This window comes from Pelmatolapia mariae, linkage group LG10_11, assembly GCF_036321145.2.
Source record: "Pelmatolapia mariae isolate MD_Pm_ZW linkage group LG10_11, Pm_UMD_F_2, whole genome shotgun sequence".
Lineage (NCBI taxonomy): Eukaryota > Metazoa > Chordata > Actinopteri > Cichliformes > Cichlidae > Pelmatolapia > Pelmatolapia mariae.
Genome location: NC_086236.1, coordinates 2,515,891 through 2,540,370, shown reverse-complemented (window position 1 = coordinate 2,540,370; position 24,480 = coordinate 2,515,891). Strand labels below are relative to the sequence as shown.

The window sequence follows — 24,480 nt, the reverse complement described above, 5'->3', positions numbered from 1 at the left end:
GCAGTGGTCTCTCTCCCGATTAGTGTCCAAAGCCTTCCAACTCCCCAGATTCCAATCAAATCAGGCCTCAAAGGGATGCATATGAACAAGCCTGACCTACGGAGGCCACCAAAGATCCACCACCAAGCTGGTACAAAAGGGGTCATGATGCATTCACAGTTTTGTGCAGTCTGTACCTTTGCAGATCAGGACTGATCTGGCAGCATAGAGAGGGGGTGTTACAAAACATTGGCACAGGTGGTTTTAATATTGCTGCACACTGGTGTAGACGCCTCCTTCTTTCCTTCTTTCCTCTCAGGTTTCACTTGCTTTAGCCTAAATGGGGATTTTTCTGGGTGATGACACACAAATATGGACACGTTTTCATTCAGTCTAAATCCGGGAGGACCATAAAATGAGCCAGTGATTTACAGAATGACTTTTGGAGCCTCAGCAGTGAGTATTATTTTGTCTTAAGACTTAATCCCTGACTGTGAAGGATCTCAGAGTAATTTGATTAGAGCTATTGTGTGTACGGGGATTTAGCATGTGGGAGCACTTTGTGTGAAACAGGAAGCTGCTCTTCATCAGCTACACAGCGACAGATAAGTCAGCAGCAGAGATGACGTCTGTTTACCATGAAGATAAGGACACTTTATCGTCTGTTAGCTTATTATCACATGGAGATTGGACTGTTCTGTGTTGATGGGGGGAAGAAAACCCACTGGAAGCGCTGATAAAACAATAAACGTGCATGAAAAATGGCAGACTTCAGCATATTCAGAAGTGTTCATGTTTGTTTGAAGAAGACTTTGTTAAAAATGCCAAAGAAAGGCGACCCGAATGTGACAAGATAACGCTAAGAAGAAGGAAAAAAAGCTGTCACGTTTTTGCACCATTAAGTCAAAATGAAGCACAGTGTGACTGAGGAGTCATAATAAAGTGTACGAGCTAGATTTTACTCGTGGATTGTTTGCTGACCTGGATTTATGGACAACTGGAGCTTAAAAACAAGACAGACAATGAGACAAATGGCATTATTAGAGAGAGAGAGAGAGGGTAAGTGCGAGAGAAAGAAGAGACGCTGGGAAGAGAACGGGAGGTGAACGAGAGGCCAGAGGATGGAGGGACTCCTAGTGACAGAGGATGGAGGCAGATTACGAGGTTTTTACTGTTGATGTCACGCTGGTTTGCAAACAGCCGGTGAACTCACAGGTCACAGGAAGGTAGGCATGACTATGAGCACCGGCGCTCTGTAACCTCCGGCCGAAGGCACGGAAGCAAAATGAAACAGATGTGGGACGAGAGAGACGGCCGGCCTTTAAAGGGACAGTTCACCCAAAAACACTCTGGTCTGTAGTGTTTTTCATTCATTTCTGTTTATTCTGGATTGTTTTGATGTGAGATGTCCCAGTTTGTCAGAGATGTCTGTCTTCTCTTGAATGTAATTGAACTAAATGGCACTTGCCTTGTGGGACGAAAATTAAAAATGGCAGCGTTCTGTCTCTTTCCAGAAATCGTGACCCAGTAAGTAAAAAAAAAAACCTCCATAAACCTTCAGGAGCAGCGTCATGTTAGAAGGTTTTTCCTTCTGCTGAGAAACGTTTCTGTTACTACGTCTAACGAAAGACTCGTGGCTGTGACCATGTGTCAGGATATAAACATTATTAATTTCCTCTGATGTTGGCTAGCAACACAATTTTTTTGTTGTTGCAGTTGATGATGTAAATAATGGAATAATGGCCTGTTTTATTTTTGAGTAAATGTGTCGGAAAAGACACAAATGAGGATAACAATAAGAGTCCAGTGATTAATATTCAGCAACAAAAAGGAAGAGACATGCTAACGACAATGACATGATCACTTGTTACTGATTATTCTGCAGAAAATCTACATCCTTACTTATCATGTAACTACATGTAACCCCTTTACCGCATACGCCGTTACCTTCCATGGCGACCACGTCGACCTGATGTGTGGTCATATTTCTCAGGAGGTGCACGTCATGTTCTGTGGAAGGTTAAGGGTAGATTTCCCACAGAAGTCTAAATCAGGTCACATGTTTTGAGCAACGTTTAGTTTCATTAAAGAAAAGAAAAGAAAAGATGTGGGAGTGGGGTGTTGGGGCAATAACCCATTGCCCCCCATCCTTCCAAGGCCCATGGTCTGAGTCAAATTTGTTCCCCTTTTCAGCTCTTGGTATATTAAACATCATCAGTATGTTGGAGTCATATCTAACCACGTCTATGTGTTTAATGTTACTTCAGTTATATGAGCTGAAAAGGTTTCCTGGTTTATTTTGTCAGACATGTAATAAACACACTGGTGGAAACTTTGTTCCAGTAGATGTTGGGATTTGTTAGTTTGGCTCCAAATGGCAGACGGACCAAAGCATTCAAAAATGATCTAAATAAACATTAATGAAACCCTCTTGTTCTGTGTTTCTGTACCAGTCTGCTCACAGTTCTCTAAGGGAGTGTACGCCATCATGGGTCTGTACGACCGGCGGACAGTCAACATGCTGATGTCCTTCTGCGGGTCTCTGCACGTCTGCTTCGTCACGCCGTCCTTCCCCGTGCAGACCAACAACCAGTTTGTCCTGCAGCTGCGGCCCCAGCTGCAGGAGCCCCTCATGGCCCTGCTCGAGCACTTCTACTGGACCAGGTTCGTCTACATGTACAGCTCTGAATCAGGTGAGGACGCCAGCATGCAGCACAAATGGTTTCTCTGTATCAAGCTTCGCGTTGGAGTGCCTGTTCAGCAAGCAGTGCAACATTACTCCTGAGCAAAGTGTGTGGGTCTGAGGAGGGGGCGGGGTTAAAGAGCATGTGTTTGTTCGTTCTCGATGTTCTCAGACTCTTTAGTCTGAGTGGAGAACTGAAAGTAAGAGAAACCTGGATTTAGAAATCAATTTGTTCTAATGTTAACGTGATGCTCTTGGTGGGTATAAAAACAAAAATAGATATCTGGAAGATTATTTTATTTTATTACAAAACCAAAGCTTTAGAAATGACAAACAATACGTTGCAGTAAGTCTGAAGTTTTCTCATGTCAGCAAACAGAAAAAGGGGCAAATATGTCTGGTTGGTCTGACACTGAAGCATTCAGGGTCAGCATATCCAGGATAAAGAAACAAGAAGAAGCTGGTTGTCAACTCGATGAATTAACGCAGACCTTATCGTTCTGACCAAATGCAAACACGGACGGGTCCGCTGGCAACAGATTTTATAAAAGAAGATCAATCTGTGATATTAGGAAAATATGTGAAACATCAATCAACAGTCAAAGCAGCAGTGTGTGAGTGTGCGTGATGAGGAAAGTGTTGTAAAACGTGACTGTCGTAAAGCTGAGCGCTCATGGAGGAAAACTCATTTAAATGTTCATCTCCTTTACTTAAAGGATCTTTTAGCCTCTTTTAACAATGCAATTAGAGATGCGAGGGCTGCTTATTTTTCTCATCTGGTTGCAAAGAGCAAAGGTAATCCTAAAGTGTTATTTGACACTATTACTGATATTATTACTCCTGCTCCACCTGCTGCCATTATTTCTTCTAATGAAGACTGTGAAACATTTCTTTCTTTCTTTCTGGAAAAATTGGTAATGTAAGGAAAAAATTGTCCCCATCAGCATCTGCATTGTCAGTTCCTACGCCAGTTCGGCCTGTCATTTTAGAAAGCTTTTCACCCGTCTCACTGTCAGAGCTGGAAAAAATAGTTAATGCAACAAAAGCATCATCATGTTCACTCGACATTATACCCGCATCGTTATTCAAAAATGTCTTTCACTCTATTGGTCCCTGTGTGCTCACCATAGTTAACACCTCACTGGGATCTGGTAAAGTCCCTGCTTATTTTAAAACTGCTGTTATACACCCCCTGTTAAAAAAGCCTATGCTGGACCCATCTCCCACTAGCAATTACAGACCAATCTCAAAAATACCGTTAATTGCTAAGATATTAGAGAAGGTTGTGGCTAAGCAGCTTACAGCAGTTTTAGACAAACATAATCTCTTTGACAAATTTCAGTCTGGCTTTCGTAGAGCTCATTCTACTGAAACAGCCCTTCTTAGAGTTTCCAGTGACATTCTGATGCAAAACGGTGCGGGAAAGTGTTCTGTACTCCTAATGTTGGACCTCACGTCAGCCTTTGACACCGCTGACCATTACATGTTGCTTGAAAGGCTGAAATACTGGGTTGGTGTATCTGGGTCTGCCTTAGAGTGGTTCTCCTCGTATCTCTATGAACGATACTTTTCTGTGGCGGTCTCTAAGTTCAGGTCATCTTCTACGTCCCTGTCCTATGGTGTGCCACAAGGTTCTGTGCTGGGGCCTTTATTGTTTTTAATATATTTACTTCCTCTCCAGCATGTTTTGAGCCCTTTTGAGGACATTCGCTACCACTGCTATGCAGACGACATCCAGCTATATATGTCTTTTAAACCAGAAGATGTTTCTAAGCTGCAGATTCTAAATGTGTGCTTAGAACCCATCAAAGGTTGGATGGCTGACAACTTCCTCCAACTTAATGAAGAAAAGACTGAAGTCCTTGTATGTGCTCCAGACAGACATGTACCTAACATAATGAATGCTCTTGGTCCTCTTTCAACATTTGTGAAATCGTCTATCAGGAACCTAGGAGTAACCTTTGATTCTGCTCTTACCCTGGATGTCCACGTTAAATCTCTGGTTCGGTCCTGCTTCTATCATTTAAGAAACATTTCTAAACTGAGCCCCATAGTATCTCACACTGAACTGGAGATTGTTATTCATGCATTCATTTCATCACGATTGGATTATTGTAATTCACTGTTTACATGTCTAAACAAAAACTCCCTGGAGCGTCTGCAGATTGTCCAAAATGCTGCAGCAAGGCTTCTGACAAGAACATCTAAGTACTCTCATGTGACACCGTTGCTTATACAGCTGCACTGGCTCCCCGTTGAATTCAGAGTCCATTTTAAGATACTGGTTCTGACATTTAAAGCTCTTCAAGGACAAGCACCAGCCTATATCATTGAACTGTTACAGCCTTATGTCCCTAGTAGGTCCCTGAGGTCTTGTGATCAGGGCCTACTTGTTATTCAGCATACTAGGCTGAAAACCAAGGGTGATAGAGCTTTTGCCACTATGGCCGCCAGACTGTGGAACTGTCTTCCTCAGAACTTAAGATCTGCAGACTCATTGATTACTTTTAAAAAACAGCTAAAAACACATCTTTTTAGAATTGCATTTTGTTAACTTTTGGACTGCTTCTGTTTTATAGCTTGTGAAGCACTTTGTGATCTTTTATCTAGAAATGTGCTATATCAATAAAATTTTACTTACTTACTTACTTACTTGTACGGCGTTTTATTTTTAACAGTCAGGAAGGAAAGAGCTCAGTGTGCTCAATGAAAGCTAATAGGCTAATCGCTTTCACGGCGCTATCATCGAGGCACGCGGCGCTCTGGCTGTAATTACAGATGTGTATTCCAGTAAATCAGCGTGTCGCTCCGATGGCTTCTTCTGATGTGTGACACAGTTTCACACTCCGCCTTCTAGCTGCAGCTGCGTGCTGTTTTAGGAGAAGATCACTGCAGATGCTTGCAGCCTCGTCCTCAGGCTCTGCATTCATACAGACAAAAGCTTTAGACCATCTGAAACAGTAGACGTGACAATAGTGAACAACATCTGCCACGTGTGCAATTTCAGCTGATGATAACGAGCTGCAAAAAAAGGAGACGTCTCTGTGGTTGACTTCAGGCTGCTGAATATGAACTCAGTGCCTCAGTGTTTGTCTGACTACTGAAAGATTCACTTGTGCAGACACAAACTTTGGATTGTGTGCTGAAAACTTCACCTCCAGCTCTTTGGTTCAAGCAAACAACAACCTTTGGAGAATTGACCAAAAAAGGTCTGTTAGCTCGGTCGGCCTCCCTCCCTCCTGCGCCGGGCCGAGTGTCCCCCCGCGGCCCATGATCTGTTATAGTCCATTTGGCAGTCGGCAGCAGACTGTCTAATCTTATTGCCTCTTTTACATCTACCCGGGAAGTGTTATTGGAAGTCTATGTGGTGTAATAGTGCATGGCTGTCTGCCTCGGCAGTGCAGTCTGTCTGATGTTATTGCTCCTCGACATCTGCTGAGGACACTGGCTGTCTGTTGGAGGCAGAGGGGATTTCCTGAGGCCGAGCGCCTCCAGCTCAGCTCTGATTTATGTCCACTCTCAGGGTCTGCACAAACAGGAGGGTCCCTGCTGGGGATGAAATGGAACAGTCAATCAACAGTCAGGCTTCAGTCAGACTGCAGTAATAGTTTAAGTAGTTAGAAATAAAAATGGTTTTCAGAAATCCGAATTCACTCGTTCATTTCTTTTTGACTTCAGGCTCAATTATTTACTCTTTAGAAATGTGTGAAAGAGAAGAGAATCAGACTGAAGGACTGAATACTGCAACTGGAAGAATTCTCAAAGTATCTGAAATGAATGACTTAACCAGCCTTTTCCATAAAATACAGAACACAAATTTAAATATTACAAAGCCCTGCGACAGGCCGGGGCCTGTCCAGCTGGGATAAGCTCCACCCCTCCCCAACCGTGACAACCCTGAATTGAAAAATCAGAAGAAAATGGATGGCTAAGCAGCAGTGGACTGAAATGGTTCTGACTAATTCAAATTCATGTGACAGAAAAACTGAAAAGAAAGGTTAGAGAGGAAAAGTTGGATTTTATGTTATAAGAAATCTGGACTAAGGTAAAGACTGAATTTAAAAAGTTGGACTGGAGTAAAGTCATGTGAGAAAACTGGAATGACCTTTCACATGAGAGAAAAAGCTTCTGTGCAAGCGCGCTCTCCTTCTCCCTATTTTTCCTGCCTCATTCGTTTCCTCTTCCTTTCCTCTCTTCGTCTGTCTTGTTACTTCTCGTTACTCCGTCTCTTCTTCTCTTCCTCCTCTCTGTACTCTCAGCTTGTACCTCTCAGTAAACACAGTGTTGAGAGCCTATTTTCTGCTTGGCTGCTGGTGGACGACTCACAGCGACAGGCTCAGCTCTGCCTATTTAATGTGTGTGTGTGTGTGTGTGTGTGTGTGTGTGTGTGTGTGTGTGTGTACACCACAAACACATGTGTACGACTTCACTAACCTCACCATTTATTACATAAATGAACTTGCCGGCGTGTTCGAACCTTATTCAACACGCGGACAGATAAAAAGTTATCAAACCTGACTCATCCCATAATTGTCTCTCTGTGTTGTTGCTATGGATACAGACTTACAGATGCGAGAGCCTGCTGAAAGCAGAGTAGTTACAGTGAAGTGTTTTCAGCCCTCCATCATTTCATCCTCCTCTGAGCCCTGCCCTCCTCATCTCCTTTCACCTTTTCCTCCTTCAGTCTGACATTTCCTGTCCTTCCATGTTGTAAAGGTTTTTTTTTCACTCTCATTTGAAGGATTTTTAGGAATGTTTTCTTTGTCTCTGTCGAGGATCTGAAGATGTTTTCACTTTTTTCTAGTGAGGAAAACCACAAAAATCTATGAGCTGTAGCTCTGCAGAGTCCGACCTGCACTCCTTCCATTTAGACAGATTTCCACCCGCCCTCGCTGGCGAAGGACCAATCACAGCCGCTGATCTCATACAGGGCTGATTTGATTTGATGACCACATGTAACCATACACAGTAGAATGTTATTTACTCAGTTAGTTTGATACAGCATGAGTGAACATGTTTTAAATGTGTGAGAGAACTTCAATAAGCTGATCAGAGTAACCAATATGGAAAAGAAATAGAAAAAAAACTTATAAAAGACTTGCATAAGATGGGGCCTACTTCATATAGTGAATCATATAAGGCTTATATGATTTACTCATGAAAGTGGCCACTTTCTCATTACTTTCATATATTGTTTTAGCAAGTATCCAAAACATACAAGTTTCATTTATATAATTTTTCAAGGGATCTTATATCTGTTTTCACTCTTGTATGCTTTTCATGCAAGTTTCACACAAGACAGATACAAACTTTATAAGATTTATATATATATCTTTTCCATATGGGTGTGTAGAAGAAAGATTTACGACTGCACAGCTGTCCGTCCTTCTTTGTTCCTTCATTTCTCCTCCAGCAGAACATTTGATTCAATTTTCTTTTTATTTGATCCCTGTTGATAGTTTCTAAACACACATACTTAGTTCTGTTAAATATTGTTTCACTGTTAGATTATACAGATGATAAGTACTTTTTCTGATAAGTCAAAAACAGAGCGCCAGCTAAACTGGAAGAAGTTGATGTGTCAGATATAAAAACTTGAGGAATGAAGTCGCAGATACTGACAGTAGAAACGGGTTTCTTTTGAAGGAGGGCTGGGCTCTCCCTCAGAGATAGGGTGAGGACCTCGGCCATTTGAGGGACTCGCAGTAGAGCTGCTGCTCCTCCACATTGAAAGGAGCCAGTCGACATGGTTCGGGCGCGGAACCAAGCATCTCCTTGGTGAGGAGCAGAAAGTGGATGGATGTGATTGTTACACTCCAGTGGAGATGGTCGGTTAATATTTGGGTCCTCTCACTGAGACCATTTTTTTCCTGTGGGCTCATTCTGAACTGCGGTAGGTAAAAATCCTTGACCTGAGACAATAAACGTTTCCTCTCCTGTGTTCTCTGAACTGTCCAGAGGATCGAGAAAGCTTTTACATGTTCCTTTCATCTCGTGCTGCTTCTTTATTTTTTTCTGTTTTCTCATCTTTTTGCTCACCAACGACGTAGTTAAAGCGGACGGCGGAGAGCTCCGTCCACTTATTAAAAGAGAAAAAAAGCTGGACATATGGACGGGCAGCAGCTGTAAAGGAAATAAACCAGGGAGAGGAAATGAGCAGTCTCTGTGTAATTGAACATGAAACTGTGTGTGTCTGTGTGTCGTTGACATAACTGTTGCCGCATCGCCAGTTTAATATCTAACACACACACACAAATATGTGCACTTTCATGCACCAGCACACACATTACAGACCGAGGCAGCAGAGAAAGAGAGCGCTGCTTCTCTGCTGGAGTAAAAATAAGTGTTTTTATGACAGTTTTTTTTTTTTTTTTTTTTTTTTTTCTTGGCTTTTTGAGTTGTTTTTTTTTAAATCTACTTTTGCAAACTGAGAGAGAGAGACGAGCGCAGAGAGTTCAGACTGTGACAGCCAACAAATGTTAACACTTGGTAGTGAGCACCGAGCAGACAGCAATGCTGAGTCATGCAGTCGCATTTATTCTTAAACTAAAATTTTTCTGTCTTACTTCCTGTTGTTTCCTCAGAGTGGAGCAGCTGTTAGCACAGTGTTGACCTCAAGTTAGTCTTCCAGTTTTGTTGGTTTGTGTTAGCTAAGACTTGTTTGACATAACCAGACTGCAGAACTTCATCATTCATGTGATTGTGTATTTGTGCTCCAGAGCACAGCCAGTATTTGTGGCTCTTTCGTCGGCTCGATTTTCCACCACAGCCACCAGACCTGGGGTGGAGACAGGAGCGTACAGTCGTGTTGGTTTACAATGACATCCAGATGTTGCAGTCGTTTGAAAACTAAAGACTTTGTGGAAAAAACACGAAACATTTTGAGTTCTTCTCTTGCTGTATCAGCTCTTATTGTCTGCCAGGATTGTCTGAGTGGCGCCAGCTATAGTTCAGGAGAATACTGCACCTTAATTTTGGGTGTAAGTAGAAGGGGCTGTGTGATGATGGTAGGGCAGGTGTTTTATCCCTGGATTGGTTCAGTTTTTGCTCCTCCCCTCTCTCTTCTTTGTTTTTTTCTATTCCTGAGTTTTTCTTCTGAAATATCTGGTTTTGCTTTCCTCATATTTTCTCACCTCATCTTTCTCCATCACCTGGTTTTATTCTTTCTGTCCTCATCTTTACTTCCTGTTTATCACTTGTTTAGAGGTAAATGATATGCAGGCATCATATTATAAAAGCGCAGATTAGAGTCTATGATTTTAAAAATCATTATGCCTGTTTTTATCCCTCCTTTCGTTCGCTCTTTTATTTGAGTCTTCTGTCTCTCACTATTGTTCTCTCTCCGTCCTCAGTGTTAGTGACTGACACTTGGCCTGTCAGCATGGGTGTCTTGCTTGGCTGTATGTCTAATTGAAGGTTGTACATTATCATTAACACACTTGACTTGCGGAGCTGAGCCTGTGCAGCAGCTGTAAACACTGACAGCGTATGGGCTTTAATGAACAGCTACCTTTCAGAGGAGATGCATAATTTCTTTCAGATAGTAACAATTATGGTCAACATATCTGCTGATGTCCATTTTTAACACATCCCTATGAGGAAGAGGTGAAGTGAAAGAAACATTTGGGTCCTTTATTTAAATAAAACAGGCAAGAACACAATAGGAAGGCTCTCTGACGGTACTTATTCTGCAGGAAGCTATGAATGATTTCAGTATTAATACTGATACATCGATGTGTTGGCAGGAATTTACTGTTTCCTGAAGTAGAACAGGCTGGTATTGATTTTTTTCAGCCTTGTTTGTGACTCTTGGATGTCTCCAGTTGTTGGTATGTTGTTGGCTATCAGTAGTAAGCCTGACTCCAGCCCCTGGTTGGCCTTGTGTTGATTTCATAGCCTGGTTTTGGCCCTTTGTTCAGCCGGTACTCACCCCTTGCTTGTTATTCATTTGTTGGCTCTATATTAACTCATGTTGGTTTTAATATATATATTTTTTTATTGTTCGGCCTTGGTTTGCCTAATATTTTCCCTTGGTGGTGCCTTTGTATTCCTCAGTTGGCCTGGTATTGTTTATTGGTATCTTAGGTCACCAGTTACCCTGGTGTTATTCCACTGGTCCAGTGCTTTCCATCATGGATGATTATCTAATGGTGTAGCCGAAGCTATGATGAAATCATTTATGGGATCAAGAGGCACGGAAGTGCTGCTCCAACAGCAGGGATTTAGTCCCATGCAAACCAAGCATTAAGTGGGATTGATGGATGGATTTATTCATGTTTGTCATGACATGTGTCAGATCAATAATCTTCCTCTGGAAGATATTTTGTATTTCTCTTTCCTTTTGTTTTTTCCATGCCTGAAACTTTAGGTGTCTTGCAGTTTGAGCCAGTTTAAATCAGTTATTTGATTTATAAGACTTTTATTCTGAAAGTATGTAGGTGTGTAAAAATAAAAGTGTTGGTGTTTACTTTGCAGAACCCAGTTTGAAAGCAATTAAAACTGACATTATCTAACCTGCTGAGTCAAAGAGGACTAGAGAAGTTTTGGAGCTCAGCACTTGATCTTCATCCATCAGATGTTAGCACTGAATTGCCTTTTGTCCCCATGTTGAAACTAATGTTCCCACATATCACACACACACACACACACACACACACACACACACACACACACACACACACACACACACACACACACACACACACACACACACACACACACACAGAGAGAGCGAGTCTGCTGATTGTAACGATGTCTAATCTTCTGCTCTGAGTGTGAGACACTGAGGTAATAACGCTGGAGGAGCTGTTGCTGCGCGCGCGTCACAGTATCTTTGAAGTCTCTTTTTCAGTGTGTCTCTCTCTGCTCTTTGAAGTCTATCTGAATTCTGCTGACTTGTCTTTTGAACACTGTGTGTGTGTGTGTGTGTGTGTGTGTGTGTGTGTGTGTGTGTGTGTGTGTGTGTGTGTGTGTGTGTACTGTAAAATGCTGATGTGATTACTCTGCGTGTTGACTCATTGCTTTTTTAAACACAGAGCAGAAATCTCCCTGTTATGTTGTAGAAACACACTACAAGACATGTGAAGATGCACTAATTGAGAACTTGAATGATTTTATTTTTGCCAGCTGAGAGGCAGAGGAGCGGGGGGGGGGGGGAGTAGGCGGTAACAGGGTCACTGGTAGGAAAAGTGCAGTGATATAGAAAAGGTTTTGATCCTTTTGAGCAGGAAAACCAGCACAGTGATCTAATACCTTTCCCTCCATTTGAAAAGGGGATGCTAGCTTCACATCGAATACACCCCAGAGCATTTTTCACACATGCACTGCAGCCCTGCGCTGGGTTTACTGCTACTGTGAGACTGTACAGTAGCTGCTTTTTCACCTGCCAGCCTCCTACTGCAGTAGTCCTGAGTGCTGCCTCCTGCACTCGCCATCCAGGCAGCTCCCTCACCTTAACCACAGTTGATTAGAACTGGATCATTTTCTGCTTTGTGCTGTGGGCAAAATCACAGGCTTGTTCTCCTGAAATTGTTCTATCCTTTCAAGACCCTGAAAGGTTTAAAGGGGATGTTGAAAAAGTAGGTCACGGGGCAGAAATAGGTGCAAAAACATTTAGTGGCAAGCATTCAATCCACTATACTTATGGCTGTGAGCATCACCTGCATGGACGCTGACACTCACACAGGTAAGAAAGGGACACAAAGAACCAGAATACAAACAGGTAACAAAGTTGAAGGTGATCCTGTTTCCTGTTAACATACAGTTTAAATGTGGTGATGTGTAAATATTATATATGTACACAATACGTTCATATATATACAAGAATCTAAGCGACTGCAGAAAACCTATTTTACTCATTGATTCTCTCGCCCCAGTCGCTCCACGCCCAGGACATTTTCACACATACCTGTTTTCACACCAGTTGATTTGACCAGCTGATTCCCAGACACTGATGAAGCACAGACGAGAAAGAAGAAATCAATCAATATCGAACTGAGTCTGATGTGATTATTAAGTCCAAACAGCTTAGCATTAGCTTCAATACTTTCTTCCAAACCATCATCTTTAATAACGGTGTTATAAAGCAGTTTCTCAGAAACTTTGTAAAACTGTGCAGCAAATATGAGAAAACACTGGGATTCAGATATTCCTGAGTCTGGGATTAAAAACAGAATCATTGGCTAGCTTTGCTACGCCCACAAATTATGTCCCAGTCTTCAATTCCTGTGTAAATGTATCACCAAAACTATTCACAAAGGGCAGCCCTGGTGGATTGCAGCACCCAGTGGGCTGGTCTGGGTATCATGACCATCTCTACGGTTTGCAGAGAATGTTAGAAATGAGAAACTATGCAGTGAGCTGCAGTTGTCTGTGACAAAATGCCATAATGGTGTTAAAGAACAGGCCAATGGAGACTCAAATAACTAAATATAGCCAAAGTATGCAGAAGAGCATCTCTGAGAGCACAACACATCATCCTTGAAGCTGATGGGCAGCAGCAAAAGACCACACTGGGTGCCATTCCTGTCAGCTAAGCAATTGTAATTGTGGGGATAATTTATTTGCATGCTCTGGGATCATTAGTAAGAACTGAGCATCATTAAAAACCACAGCCTGAGTACCGTTTCTGTCCAGCCTTTGTGACCACAGTGGACCAACCTTCTGTGGTTGATCTTCAGTGTTATGAAGATCAGATCTGTAGCAAATATATGAGGTTTTCATATCAATATGGAGCAAAATCTAGAAGGAATATTTCCAGCACTTAGTTGAATTACAATAGAATGAGTACTAGCAAGTGTTTGTCCTGCCTCTCTCCCATCAACCTAACTGTCCCTGAGCCTGGATTTAAGGGGGAAAGTTGTTTGATTGTTGGAGCTTTCTCTGTATCATTGTAGTCTTTACTACGTGCACTGAGGCGACTGCTTTTGTGATTTACCACTATATTTCTAAAATGTCATTGTCAGGTTTGATCCTGAGGCCAGCTGGTGTGTCATGTTTCTTTGACCACTGACTGTTTAAGGTCAGGCTTCTCTGCTTAAATAATATATCACAACACAGAAGATGAAGCAGTGTGAGAGATAAGAGAGTCTGTGCTGCTCTGAATAAGCTTCTCAGGTATCATCCTGGACACTTCAACACCATCACAGACATTGATTTATTTTCTCAGTCAAATGCGATCTCTTAAACAAAAATAAAATCGTGTCTGTGGCGTCTCCATGTGAAGCAGCTTTTTGAAGTGGCACACGGGCCAAGTCCAGCCTGAGGCAGACAGCAGACATCACATGAGGCTGATTCCTCTAAAAAAACCAAAAAAAACTACAAAACAGCTTGACATTCAGTCAGAGGAGCCACTGCCTCTTCAAATCCAGTCCTCAGCAGCTGACATGAAAACATATCTCTGCGTTCGTTCGGCAGTTTGGAGCAAAGCGTCTTTGAAAAGTAATCAGTCAGGCTGACAAATGGCAACAAGAGCTGGAGAAAAGATATCTGCCAACAAAGATCAAAGGAACCAGAGATCATTTCTAAGTAAAGAGAAAGGTCACTCTATAATACAGCTGGGATGAGTTTCAGAGTCAGACTCTTCGGGTAAACTGTTGGACTGCTGCAGCTTTACACAAATATATTGTATTCAACATAGGACAATTATTCTGAAGGTCATAAACACTGTATCTCATATCAAAATGAAAACATACTCAACAAATCCTCTTCAGAATAATCATACTTGATTGAGATTCGAGTTAATGTGGACTTTTGATACAGTCTGTATCTGGAAACACTCTGTACTTCCTTTTAGCTGGGTCACCATTGTAATTCAGTGATAACTGCCTACCTGCAGTTAAACATATGGGATAGATAACAAATAATGAGGCTCATTCAATGAGCTGATAACATTTCAAACAAGTGACTCAGTGATGATATCTCCCACTCACTCAAAACAAGAACAAACTAAATCCTCCCACTCACTCAAACTTTTCTCATAATATTTCTCATTATAAGTTTTGTTTTTGAGACCTGGCTCTCAAAAAAAGTAAAAAACTTCTTAGTCATAATTACAACATACAATGTGCTAATGAAAAATAAGTTTTATTGTCTTGCTCTGAATTAAAGTTGTAAAAGTCAGAGACGGCTTTCAATGAGTCCGCTGATCTTAATCACTACCTCAAACGTCTGTTACTTGTCTACTTTTCAGGCTGCAGATCTACAAGTTGTGAAGCTGAAAATCAGTTTGATGGTCAAAACAATTTCTGCCTTTAGAAAACCCCGGATTTGGTGATTCCCAATCGGCAGTAAATATCCCAAGAGTCACTTGTACAGTAGTCACAGGGTATGCGAAAGATTAGCCTAACCCAGGGGTGTCCAAACTTTTTTCACTGAGGGCTACATACATGAAAATATAGGAGGGGCTGGGCCACTTACTAGAAATTAGGTATATAACCTTAACTTTAGTGTATTAAAGTTAGAAAAATCACTTAAAAGTGGTCAAATATGATATTTTGTTGAATATAATTAAAGACAAAACTGCCTTCATCACAGTTTTCCATAAATGGATCTTTATTGATTTATTCAGAAAAAGCTTTGGTAGCTCATTCTCAGAACAGCAACCTCAGATTTCTTCTTAGACAGAAGATTTACAGCACAGAGAAAAAACAATAAAGGGGAAAATGGGACGGGTACATTTCAAGTTTGTTATTTAAGTTCTTAGGCTTAGCAACACACCTATTAACATTCGTTTGAAACTGTTATCAACATTAACAGACTGAACTGGACTTAAAAACAGGAGTCCATATAATTTTAGTAAATTATTCTGGTGAGTATCAGCTGCGCTGGCTATGTAAATCGGGCCGCGGTGCTGATCCGACGCCACTCGTGCCAAAAATCCAGAGAAATGTCACTTGATCAAGGAGCAGATCTGCATCAGATGAGATCAGCTGACTTTGCATGTGCGTGCGCTGTGCACAGCGGTGTGTACTCTGTGTGTTAACAAGAAAAACGCATATAAGAAAGTGGTGCGCAAAAGCAGGGTAGTGACAGAATTGATGCGCATTATTGATATTTGAAGCATGTGTACCTGCACATGCATGCTTATTAACACACGGGTACTGTGGAATATATTTTTTACTCACCTAAAGCGCTCGTGCTCTCGTCCACTCTCCGCAAAAAAATTAGCAGCTGTGCGGTGTGTGCAAAAGCACAAGCTTTATCAGACAGGTGCAGTTTAATGTTGGCTGACGAGTCTTCAATGCGTCGCACAACTGTATTTCTGGACATGCTGACGTTGTTGAAGTCCTGCACTTTTTCCAGGCACATTATTTCGGTGACTTTAACGAGGCCGTGTTTTATGAGGTCTCCATCTGAAAAAGGCTCACCATGTCTTGCGATGAGTTGGGCGACCTCATAGCTGCTATTGGAGCCTTTTCCTGGACCTTTGGAGCACAAAAAAAAAAATACTGTTGCTGACCCTGCAGGGTAGCTAGCATTTGCTTTAATTTCTGCTCTCGCTCAGCACTAGTGTAGGACGCATAGGCCTGATGTTTGGTTTCATAATGATGTCGTACATTATGCTCTTTCATAACTGCCACAGTTTCAGTGCAGATCAAACAGACACACTTCACTTTGAATTCTTTGAAGAAATATTCACTCTCCCACCGTGCCTGAAATTTTCTGCACTCACTTTCTACCTTTCACCTCTTTGGTTCTGCCATGTTTAGTAACTTGGGGTAAATTTCTTCTGTGATTGTCCTTTTTGGTGGAGCAACTGCCTTGATCAACAGTAGCTCCCCCTGGTGGTAAAACTAAGAAGTGCAATACACTCAAGCAAAAGTTTAAGTGCGGGCCATATTCTATTCTATTTATAAAATTACTTGGGGCCAATTAAAAATGGACCACGGGCCAACTGGAGTTTGGACACCCCTGGCCTAACCAATCTGAGAAACACTGAAACTTTCACAAAGTTAATGAACCTGAACAGGTTTAGCAGAAAAGTTAAGTTAGTTAAAAGTCATGGAGTAGGACTGAAAATAGAGTCAAAACAGAAATTATTTAAAAAAAAAAACGCTTTGCTGAACAATGGTTGGATTGCTACGTAGCTTAGATAGCTGACAAACAGAATAGTTAAAACAGCTAAAAATATATACAGTTAAATATAATACAGGAACAGTTCAAGGAGCTTCTAAAATTAGGAATAAAATATTGGAAACCCTTGGCTAAAAATATTGCAGTAAGTAATAATTTTAGTTAACATTACAGCTAACGAAAATTATTTGATAAAGTATAATAAACAGCTGAAATAAAAATGACTTATTCTTAATGGAATATTTAGCAGCGCAAAATGGTTATTCTGAAATTTAAAATATAGCTTAGCAGTTGAAAGTGATGAAGCACAGATGGGCATGAAAACAATCAAAAAATAAATCGGTTTAATACAATCAATATTAAATGATGAAAAGCTGTCAGTTAAACAGGATCAACTCAAAATGACTTCCTGTGGCCGTTCTAGTTTTAATGTTGGTCACCTAACAGTGAATAGCTGTTAAAGGAAGCAGAAGCTAAAAACAGTGGCTTCATGGTTGGATTAATAAGCCAGCTGTTATAGATGAATGATTAGATAAGATCGCTGACCATAGCTGATTGTTGGTAAGCTGATAAACTGATAAAAGTAAATGGTATACTGAAAGTAACCAAGATCCAGTTTAAACAAGTTTAAATGAATACTAGATGATGATGGGGGTTACTTGAGTCCACCTGATCAGTCACTGGGACTGTGTCAGGTGAAATAGCTGTTGGAAACTAATGTTAAGTTAAGCTTAATAAAGTTTATAATGAACACAGATTTTATAAAAAAAAAATAGATTATCCAAATGTAAATCATGTCATCTTGTCTATGGCTAAATAAAGCGGAGGCGGCTCCTGTCTTACTTTGCTCTCCCTCAGGTTTGGCAGTGTTGCAGAGGATCCTGGACACGGCGGCAGAACGAAGTTGGCAGGTCACCTCGGTTAACCTGGACAGTCTCACAGAGCCGGCCTTCATCAAGCTGCTGGCTGACCTCGACTACAAGAAGGACTTCCAGATCATCATCGACTGCGAGCTGAAACGCCTCAACTACATCCTCAACCTGGTAAAACACTCTGAAACCAAAACCAGTGGCCTCCACTCTGTCTGCATAAGAATTACTGCCCGATACTTCTGATGGCCTACAGTAATGATATTGTGAATTAGCATGACATTTTATCAGTGCTCTGGTGTGAGAAGTCAGAAATGCTGATTGTATAACTATTATTATCATTTCTGTATTTTTATTTTTAGTAGATAATTTGTTTTGTTCAGTACAAAAACTCCTCCCGCCCTGTGGTACCTGGGAGAGGCTCTAGCCCTCCAGCAACCCTAAACTGGATGAACAGTTTGGAAAGTGCATGGATGGATGGTTCCCTCTCCATTCATATAATAAAAAAGTTCTTGTAAATAACTTCTCAAATAGCTGCTGAGTGGCAGGATTAATAACTGGGCAGGTAATGTTTCTTCCTGATCTTGTGGAAATACAGCCAGCTGAATATTGCCTTGGAGCTTTCCTCAAGTCTCCAAGCTCTTTTGGTTTCACCCTCGCTCTTCACCATCTTCAATTATTTGGGGAAAATCACCGATTTGTTTTTTTCTGTAATCCTACCTTTACAGTGAAGCTGAACCCAACTAAAAGCCGGTGGTTTCAGTTTTTTTTATCCACTGGTCAGTCTAAATTTAATTAATAGTTACAGTTTCATGTAAGTGTTATTTAAGGGCAGAAACAAACTGAATTTTGGATGATTTTAGCTTCTTCCTCTAATCACCTCTTGAGAATGATAACAGTTTTATGTTGAGTCATTCCATCTGAAATCAACATGAGCCTTCAGCTCGACTGTCTAAAGTTTGGACACAGAATGGTTGCGTTGAAATCGTAGATTCAAATATTCTCCAGCACCATGAACTTGACAAGGATAAGTGGAAGAGGATGAATGGATGTGAAATATCAGAAGTTGTACCACAGAAACAAAACATCAGTAGATAGTCTAATCCAATTTGAACACAGCTCTGGAGTTTTCCAGATGGTACTCCAACTCTAACAGGAAATAATTTTTGTTGAATATGTGCATATTTTTCATTTTTGAAAATTTCTGCCCCGGAGGAGTCTAAAAAGGAAACTTAATGATTCTAAGAGACATTAAAAACTCAACAAGGACCAATGTCATGTTTTTGTATATAAAATTTGATGTGAGCAGGCTTGAAGGCCAAGCTGCTGTATCAGTACTCTGATATAACACACCAACTCTCTAACCACTACTACCATATTAGTGATTAGAAACCATACCACTGCTATAACAAGACAGTTACAGTATTTTTCTGATTGGCTCCTCATGACATCATACAGATCCAATACTATGAAAACCGGAGTGCTTTGGCCTGCAGGGATTACAGACACCAACTTCATTGTATTGAATCGGAGTATTTTCCCCTTTAATGAGAATAACAGCGGTACTTTAACTCAGACTCTTCTGGGAGTCTGAGTTAGTGGGAAGCTTGTGTGTAAGCAAACCCTCGACGTGGCGAGCAGCGCCGCAGAGCTAAAGTGAACAGAACAATGTGGCCCTGATGAGCTGATACTGACTGTGTGTAAAAAAGAAACAGATTTCATATTCAGCGTGGCAGTGTGGCAGCGTGGCGCAGAAAGTAATAACCAGATGGCAGTCAAAGATTAATTAGACCTCATATATAAAATTTAATGACAGTTTCTGTTTGGAATATTCAACAGATATCAGGCTTTAAAAAGCTCAACAACCTGTCTGCTGTTAGGAGAGGGAGCCGCAGGATTAGGTGCCACTCTGCATGACTAAAACTCACCACATAGCACAGCTTTTTTCCCCCAGACTCGGCACAGTTTTGGCTCGGCTCGGCTCAGCTTGGCACTGTTACTGTGCTTCTTTTCATCCCCTTGTCTCCCTCTGGGAAGCTGCTGTTGTCTGCCAGCTGTTAAGAGCCTATTAGAGCCAGTGTTAGTGCGACAGTAGAGTCTGAACAGGCGTCATCAGAGCACCACAGATAGGTGTAAACCTGAAGGTGGAAGGGTTCCACAGGTGAGAGGAGGGCTCACAGTTAGGATTTCTTCAGTGACTTCTCAGTTGTCTTTGTTTTTGCTAACGCTGTGACTCACACACAGCTGCTGGTGTTGAAGAATTCAATTATGGGACTGGAAAAGAGCAGAATCGTCTCCAAATGATCTCCTAATGAGCCTCTTTAACATCGTTACAGCACTGACGACTGTTTGGTTCATTTGTGAGAAAAAAGTCCTGGGAAAGAGAAATTTGAATAATTTACATTTTAGAAGGTTTAGTGTTCCTAAAATAGAAAAAAACAAAACTTTCTTTTTTCACAGAATTCCATATTATATCTTCTAATTTTCTAGCAATATTTAGAAAGTATTTTATAGTCATAAATTTGACAGTACAAGTGTTTTCAGTGATAGCCAGTACTCCTGTGTCACGGATTGTACCAACCAGTAGCAGCACATAAGAGCACAAACGGGAACTGGAAAGCTTATCCAGGGAGACTCCGGGAGGCCGGATTTGGCTGCGGTGCTCGGAGCTCCTGCCCAAAGAGATATTCCAGCTTTTAGAAATAATTATGCTTTTTGGTTGTTTTATATAAAATAACCAAATGTGAAAATATCTCCCAGGTGACTCTTTCAGAATCTGTGGATTATTCTTTATATAACTTTAATAATTAAACACAATAATATATAAAACATTAACTTCAGCCATTTCATCTTCATACTGTAAAAACTTTCAGAGCTTCAGGCCTCAGCGTACCTGAGGTGGATTAAATTTGGTGCTTTCAAATGATTTTTGGCATCTTTAAAGCCTCATAACTTGTTAATCACAGAAGATAGAAACATGAAACTGAAAAACACGTTTAAGCTCTGTTCAAACCTGCAAACAAATCAATATTACATTATAAGGACAAAGATATCCATCTAAATGTAATGTAGCCGACAGATTCTGCACAGTCATTTTCCTGGTACTGTAGAAAAGGCGGGCGTTACATACGAAGATCCTCATCATTCACAGTCTGGTGACAGAAGCAGGCCCAGGTCCCAGCTGGCAGGATAAAAACTTCACTCTATCAGACTGGAAAAGTTCTCAAACAAGCACCGAAGGCTGCGGGTTTATATTTTAGAAAATGACTCACAGCTAGAACGTGAGCCTCGCATCTAAATGGAGGTAAAAAAACGAAGGTTTTTTATGTTCTAACTTGCTTCAAGCAGCTCGCTCTCTGACATGGTGATCGAGGTTTTACCTAAAATGGACTCTTTGAAGTTTCTTGCAGTGATTTATCAGAAAAGAAGTCAAAGACAACTGGCGTGTGTTCCTCTACGTCAGCGACGTTACACTAGTGCAGTTATGATACATCCCATAATACTGAAGCTCAGAGCTGGTTATAACAACAGGCACATGATGATTTTATATTAAATCAATCTGTTTATTTTTTACTAATTGTTCCCTCAAAGATAATAAATAACTCTGAGGTTATTGACATGACGTTTTATTATCCACAGGGATGATGATGAGGAGGAGGACGATGATGATGCTGTTAATTGTGGTTATATTTCTTTGTGTTTTCCTGCTAATTATTTCTCATCGGTTTTATGGAACGAGTGTTTTATAAACTCATCAGTCGTGAATGTCTGTGATGTCATGTGGATGGAAATCCTTATATGGTCACTTCTGGTCCCAACTAGCTCCCCTTTGAGCTTTGTGTTTACGAGAGGCAGCCAATCAGCAGAAAGAGATATATAAAGATTGCTTTGGGCTGTGATTCATGCAGAGCTACTCCGGCAGAGTAAAAGAACAAAACTATGAAGCAGGAAGTCAGCGGTTCGTGTTCTTATGTTGTTTTATAATCTTTTCATGCATACATGTTTATCACAGACCCCACAAACACAGAGTTGTTCTGTTTGAGCCTCTCGGTGTTCAGAGCAGCTGGATTTTGTGCTCAGTGTCTTCAGCTGCAGCTGTTTTACTGTCCAGATTTTGGTGGAACACTTTGATTTCAAAGAGAGACTTCAAAATTCAGGAAGAAGGAACGTTTGGTATCAGCTGAGATCAGTTTGTAAGAGAGGAATGAAAGAGGGCAGCAGGAGAGAGACAAGAAGCCAAAGGTGCTCAGTGGGAACTCTGGCCAGAAACCAGCCTTCATTTGGGAAATTCCTCTTCCTGCTGAACTCCAGCTGGCTGAACGAGACTCAAGTATCAGGTGGCTTGTTGGATCTGTGAAATGAAGCCATTGGCTTCAGCATCACCATTTAGTTTGGCTGAAATGATCAGGTGGCGCTCGCTTTGGCTTAAATTGGTTCATTTAGTCCAGCTGGATGGGGTAAAAGTTTCCAGTAGATGACGTCGGTGACTTCAGATGGAAGGCTGATTTTTACAGAAAGTTGATTCTAATCATGTGGACGCAGAGTTTTCAGTGGGAGAAACATTTCATCGGTCACTGAGGTGACTGCAGCTGATACTGATGTGTCACATAATGACGACTGAAAACTCAACATCCAGATAAACAAAATCAATTTTCTTTCAGCTCCACGATGTGGCAAAAGTCAGGAGATCATAACGGTCCGATTGGGACTGATAAATCGATAAATGACAAGGTGATAAAAATAACAACAACAACAACAAAAAAAACCACTGACAGCTTTCACAACCTTGTGGTCCAGCTGTGGGCCCACTGCGCCAGCACCCTGTAAATGACTGTAACTCATGCTCGAGCTTTAGGGAGATCTTTGGTATCACAGTCTCACAAAACATACAGAGTGTACTGCTGTCTGCACACAGATAGTGTCATACCATGTGAACTTTACAATAACATAATTCAAAAACCATTTGGGACATGAGAGAACAAACAAGTTACTCCTGAAAAATTATTTTTTAAGTCTAGACAGCCTGTATGTTATATCGTTATACCTGAGTAAAAACCAGTTAAAAATCATCTCAACTTCATACTAAGAAGTTATGAAGGTGTTTGATAATGTGCGTCCAGGTCAGGTGTGGTAATCGGTAAAAACCGAGAAAAACTCTAAGCTGAGGCCATAAATCGAAACACGCAGAAAAGCACTTGTCACTCCTACTAACTCAGGAAAATGTCATATTTTCTTCTCATTTTTCCTCATCTAGTGGTGGATTTTTCTGAACACTCGTATCATTTAATATGTTTTTAACAGACACTAAAGCAGCTCACACAGAATGCTAAGTTAGCTCCTGCTCAGCTAACAGTTGCAGGTTCCTGCTAATCAGAGCAAAATTCCATTGGACAAACCTGGTGTGTTAGTGCCACTAACTATACAGCAGATAACTGCATTAAAAAAGCTCCAGAGGGCATCAAGTCAAATATGGTCCACAGGTCCAGGTCAGGGACTCTAGTACAAGAGTTTAAACAGGTGAGTCTATGGGGACTGTGGCCATCAGATGAACTGCAGGTTTTGGTGACAGTGTTGCTGTTCGATATCCAAATTCTTTGACTTAGTAAAATTGCAACGTGCGTCTTTCACTGTTTTGTACACATTTATTATAACAACTGTTAAGTGTTTGATCACAATATAAAAATTATCATCAGCTGAATTTGTTTGCAGTGAATGAACACCAAGAGAAACCAGAGGAACGGAGTGTTGGCTGGAAGCAAAAGGAGAGGAGGAGGTTTAAGAGGCGGGACGCTTCAGCAGTGTTCTCCTCCCTTCCTCCTCCAGAAGCACCGAGTGATGCAGAGCAGCTGTTCGCGAACGCTCTTTCACTGCCGCTCATTAAAAGCCGGACCTGAGAGGAAGGCGTCAAACAACACCTGCTCCTTCCTCCTCCTCTTCATAAATGCTCTCCTTTCTCTCCATCTTCCTTCCTTCCTGTCGTCTGTCAGTGGAGTCATGAATCTGAGGAGAGCTTCTCGCTTTCTTTCCAGCTCCTCCTGATGGCAAAGATGGGCAATTAATTCCTCAAAGAGCAGCCGAGTCTTCCAATTAGCAGCTGTTTGAGAGGACACACACACACATGGCGATGATTGTGATGAATGTGTGATGGGTGCTTTTTATCATCATTAGAAACATCAGGAAAATGTAATTAGCATATCATTTACTGTGACTCTCGCTCCTGCTCAGATTGCTGCTCAGAAGAGGAACTTGAAGAACTACCACTACATCCTTGCCAATCTGGTGAGTTCAGGCTCAGCTTCCACACACACAGGGCTGAGGCTAAGGACGTATGCAGATGACTTTAACAGTTTGCACAAACTTTCCAGAGACGTGAAAGCGCTCGCTGTTGTCTGCATGTGGAGCTGTTTCCAAATAAACTGCAGCGTTTCAGTTCATAAGTTTAAAGAGCTAGAAATTTCCAAGTACATTTGGAAATATGCAGGCTTTCTTTTAACACTTAAAGAAATAAACTAAACTCTAAACACAGAGTAGTGCAAATAACTTCCAGACAATGATGTCACTTTCCATCACCAAAGTGTTCATGTCATTGTTTATTTATACGAAAGACAGGGTTTTATGGGATGCAGTGAAAGTTCAGGCAGTGAAACCTGTTGCTTTCATTTGTGTGTGTGTGTGTGTGCGTGCGTGCGTGCGTGCGTGGGTGTGTTAGGGCTTCTTGGACCTGAACGTCACAGAATTTCAGAAGCTCGGACCGAACGTGACCGGCTTCCAGCTGGTGAATCGGTCGGATCCAGCTGTGCAGAAGATCAATCAGAACTGGCTGGACTTCGACAACAAAGACCTCAAAGTGGCTCGCAGGAGGCTCAAGGTACACAC

General features: G+C 41.3%; 1 protein-coding gene across 5 annotated transcripts in view; it reads left to right on the top strand.

Annotated features, from left to right (window-relative positions):
* gria1b (glutamate receptor, ionotropic, AMPA 1b) overlaps positions 1-24,480 on the top strand; it is a 112,766-nt gene that overhangs the window by 39,517 nt on the left and 48,769 nt on the right. For 4 of the 5 annotated variants that reach the window (XM_063487112.1, XM_063487111.1, XM_063487115.1 and 1 more), the window contains exons 3-6: positions 2,433-2,672; positions 17,594-17,778; positions 23,830-23,883; positions 24,314-24,472. In XM_063487112.1, coding sequence (XP_063343182.1) covers positions 2,433-2,672; positions 17,594-17,778; positions 23,830-23,883; positions 24,314-24,472 — 638 coding nt within the window. The remainder of the gene's footprint in view (positions 1-2,432; positions 2,673-17,593; positions 17,779-23,829; positions 23,884-24,313; positions 24,473-24,480) is intronic. The other variant, XM_063487113.1, reaches the window with a different exon arrangement.